The sequence below is a fragment of the Ipomoea triloba genome, chromosome 13 (assembly GCF_003576645.1).
Source record: "Ipomoea triloba cultivar NCNSP0323 chromosome 13, ASM357664v1".
In the NCBI taxonomy this organism is placed as follows: Eukaryota; Viridiplantae; Streptophyta; class Magnoliopsida; order Solanales; family Convolvulaceae; genus Ipomoea; species Ipomoea triloba.
The window spans coordinates 25,919,818-25,921,918 of record NC_044928.1 but is presented as its reverse complement, the minus strand read 5'-3'; the positions used below and the strand labels follow the sequence as shown (position 1 = coordinate 25,921,918).

The window sequence follows — 2,101 nt, the reverse complement described above, 5'->3', positions numbered from 1 at the left end:
ATAAATATATTTCTTCTCATTTTGAAATTAAACAATGTAGTACTATATGTTTATCATTTACTCTTTATATACACATACACTAGATTTCTAATCTTAAACCGCTAGAACCTCGCCTAAGAGTCGCTGAAAGAGGAAAATTGCAAGTTACCCAAACAGTCTCTCCGTCAATCCGTGTCGTTGACTTGGAGCATAAAAGATTAAGAATCTAATATATTATTGGTGGGAGGACGTTGAACCCTGCGGTACTGCTAGAATAATGACTTTAAGTCACATAATATACAACTTAAGTTGACTCGGTAGCTCGTATTTATCATTTACTCAATATGGAAAATTGGAAATTTCCTTTTGTATATAAGTTGATAGGACTAGAAGGGCAAAATAGTCATTTGGAGGGAAAGAAATTAATTAATGTAATAGAAATAGAATAAAGAAGTGGAAATGATCTGTCCCCCATCTTCATGTAGGCATCACTCTCTTGACAAACTTCTATATATACCTACGCCATTGCTTTTCCTTCACAAACACTTCAAAAACAGAAACCAATCAATACAAGAAAGAAACAACAACACTATACATATACAAATAACTGAACTGAAAAAAAATGGTGAAAACCGCCGATCAGCACAAGATGGCTTCGTCTCCGAGCTCCGGCAATGCTGCGGCGGCGATGAAGAAGAAGTACAAAGGAGTGAGGATGAGAAGCTGGGGATCATGGGTATCGGAGATCAGAGCGCCAAATCAGAAAACCAGAATATGGCTTGGCTCCTATTCCACGCCGGAAGCCGCCGCCAGAGCCTACGACGCCGCGCTCTTATGCCTCAAAGGCGCCGCCGCCGCCGCCAATCTCAACTTCCCTCTCGACCACTCCTACCACATTCCGCCGTCCGGCGCCGTCTTGTCCCCCAAATCCATCCAGCGCATCGCCGCCGCCGCCGCCGCCGCCAACGGCGGCGGCGCAATCCCCCTCTCCGCCTCTTATTCCCCGTCCTCCTCCTGCTCCGCCTCGTCCTCGCCGCTCTCCGACACCGCCGGCATTGAAGACGAGGATTATTTCCCCTCCATCGACGCCGACATCGCGCCGGCTCATCAGGAGCCGGCTCCGGCGCCAGCCGTGGCGGCCATCATGGCGCAGTGCAGCTGGTACAACTTCGACTCCCCAAAGTATAATGACATGCTTATGAACGGCGCCTTCTTTGATCCGCCTTTGGTTGAAGACGTGTACGAAGAGTTTGGAGAAATTCGGCTATGGAACTTCAACTGATCTCAGATTTATTTAATTTTATATTATTATATATATTATATTATTAGGTTAAAATCAGTATATTCAATTTATTCTTTAATTTTAATGGCGACAAGATGGAACTTGTTCGCTGAATTAATTACTTCACAAACAAGGCTACAGGAAGAGAGCGTAATTTCAAGACTCCCTCCTAGGACGCCATGCAATGCTAGCTGTGTAGCAATAATTATATATCCTCAAATATTATTATTTCTATTTTAATTTCCTTTTTATTGTCTACAATTATATTTACAAAAACTCTATTTTCAATTTTGTATCCTGATTATGTTAGTCAATGAAAATAAATATTTTTATTATCAAGTAATAGGAGACCTTAGGAGGAAAAAAAAATAGTATTCAAAATGCAATTCTAATTTTGATGAAGTTAATTCTGGATTTCGCTTATTTTTCGATTCAGTACATGCCTTTTAAATTTACCAAATATAGTCCTTCAATATTGAATCTTTTGAAATTGTAATATATTGTTAGCATTTCACTGTGTAAATCATTAAGAGTGGGGTAACCCAAAAGGGTAATTCAAGAGAAAAAAGTGTTTCTTTGTGGAAAGAATTTTGGGATAATCTTGATTCGATTTTCACAAGTGACAAATTCTCTTGGACTAGCTCCTGTGCCTCTCGATCGAGTGAACCCGGATCGTTAAACGGATGGAGAAAGACCCAAAACATATCTTGAGTTTACCAAAAAAAATATTAACAATAAGGGTAAATTTGAAAAGTCATAACTATTGCAAGGGTGGTTTTTTGGTTTGTGTGGCCCTGTACTGATAAATAAGTGAGGCCTATCAAAGTATAAATAAATTAG

At 40.1% G+C, this 2,101-nt stretch overlaps 1 protein-coding gene across 1 annotated transcript; it reads left to right on the top strand.

Annotated features, from left to right (window-relative positions):
• The first annotated feature begins 535 nt into the window (after positions 1 to 535).
• On the top strand, positions 536 to 1,543 carry LOC116002758 (ethylene-responsive transcription factor ERF014-like). The gene has a single exon (XM_031242924.1). The coding sequence runs from the start codon at positions 602 to 604 to the stop codon at positions 1,259 to 1,261; it is 660 nt and encodes a 219-aa protein (XP_031098784.1). The 5' UTR covers positions 536 to 601; the 3' UTR covers positions 1,262 to 1,543.
• Positions 1,544 to 2,101: the final 558 nt, after the last annotated feature.

Bases quoted from the DNA above. Each gene is read 5' to 3' on its own strand.
- LOC116002758 (XM_031242924.1), top strand. From the start codon at position 602: ATGGTGAAAACCGCCGATCAGCACAAGATGGCTTCGTCTCCGAGCTCC.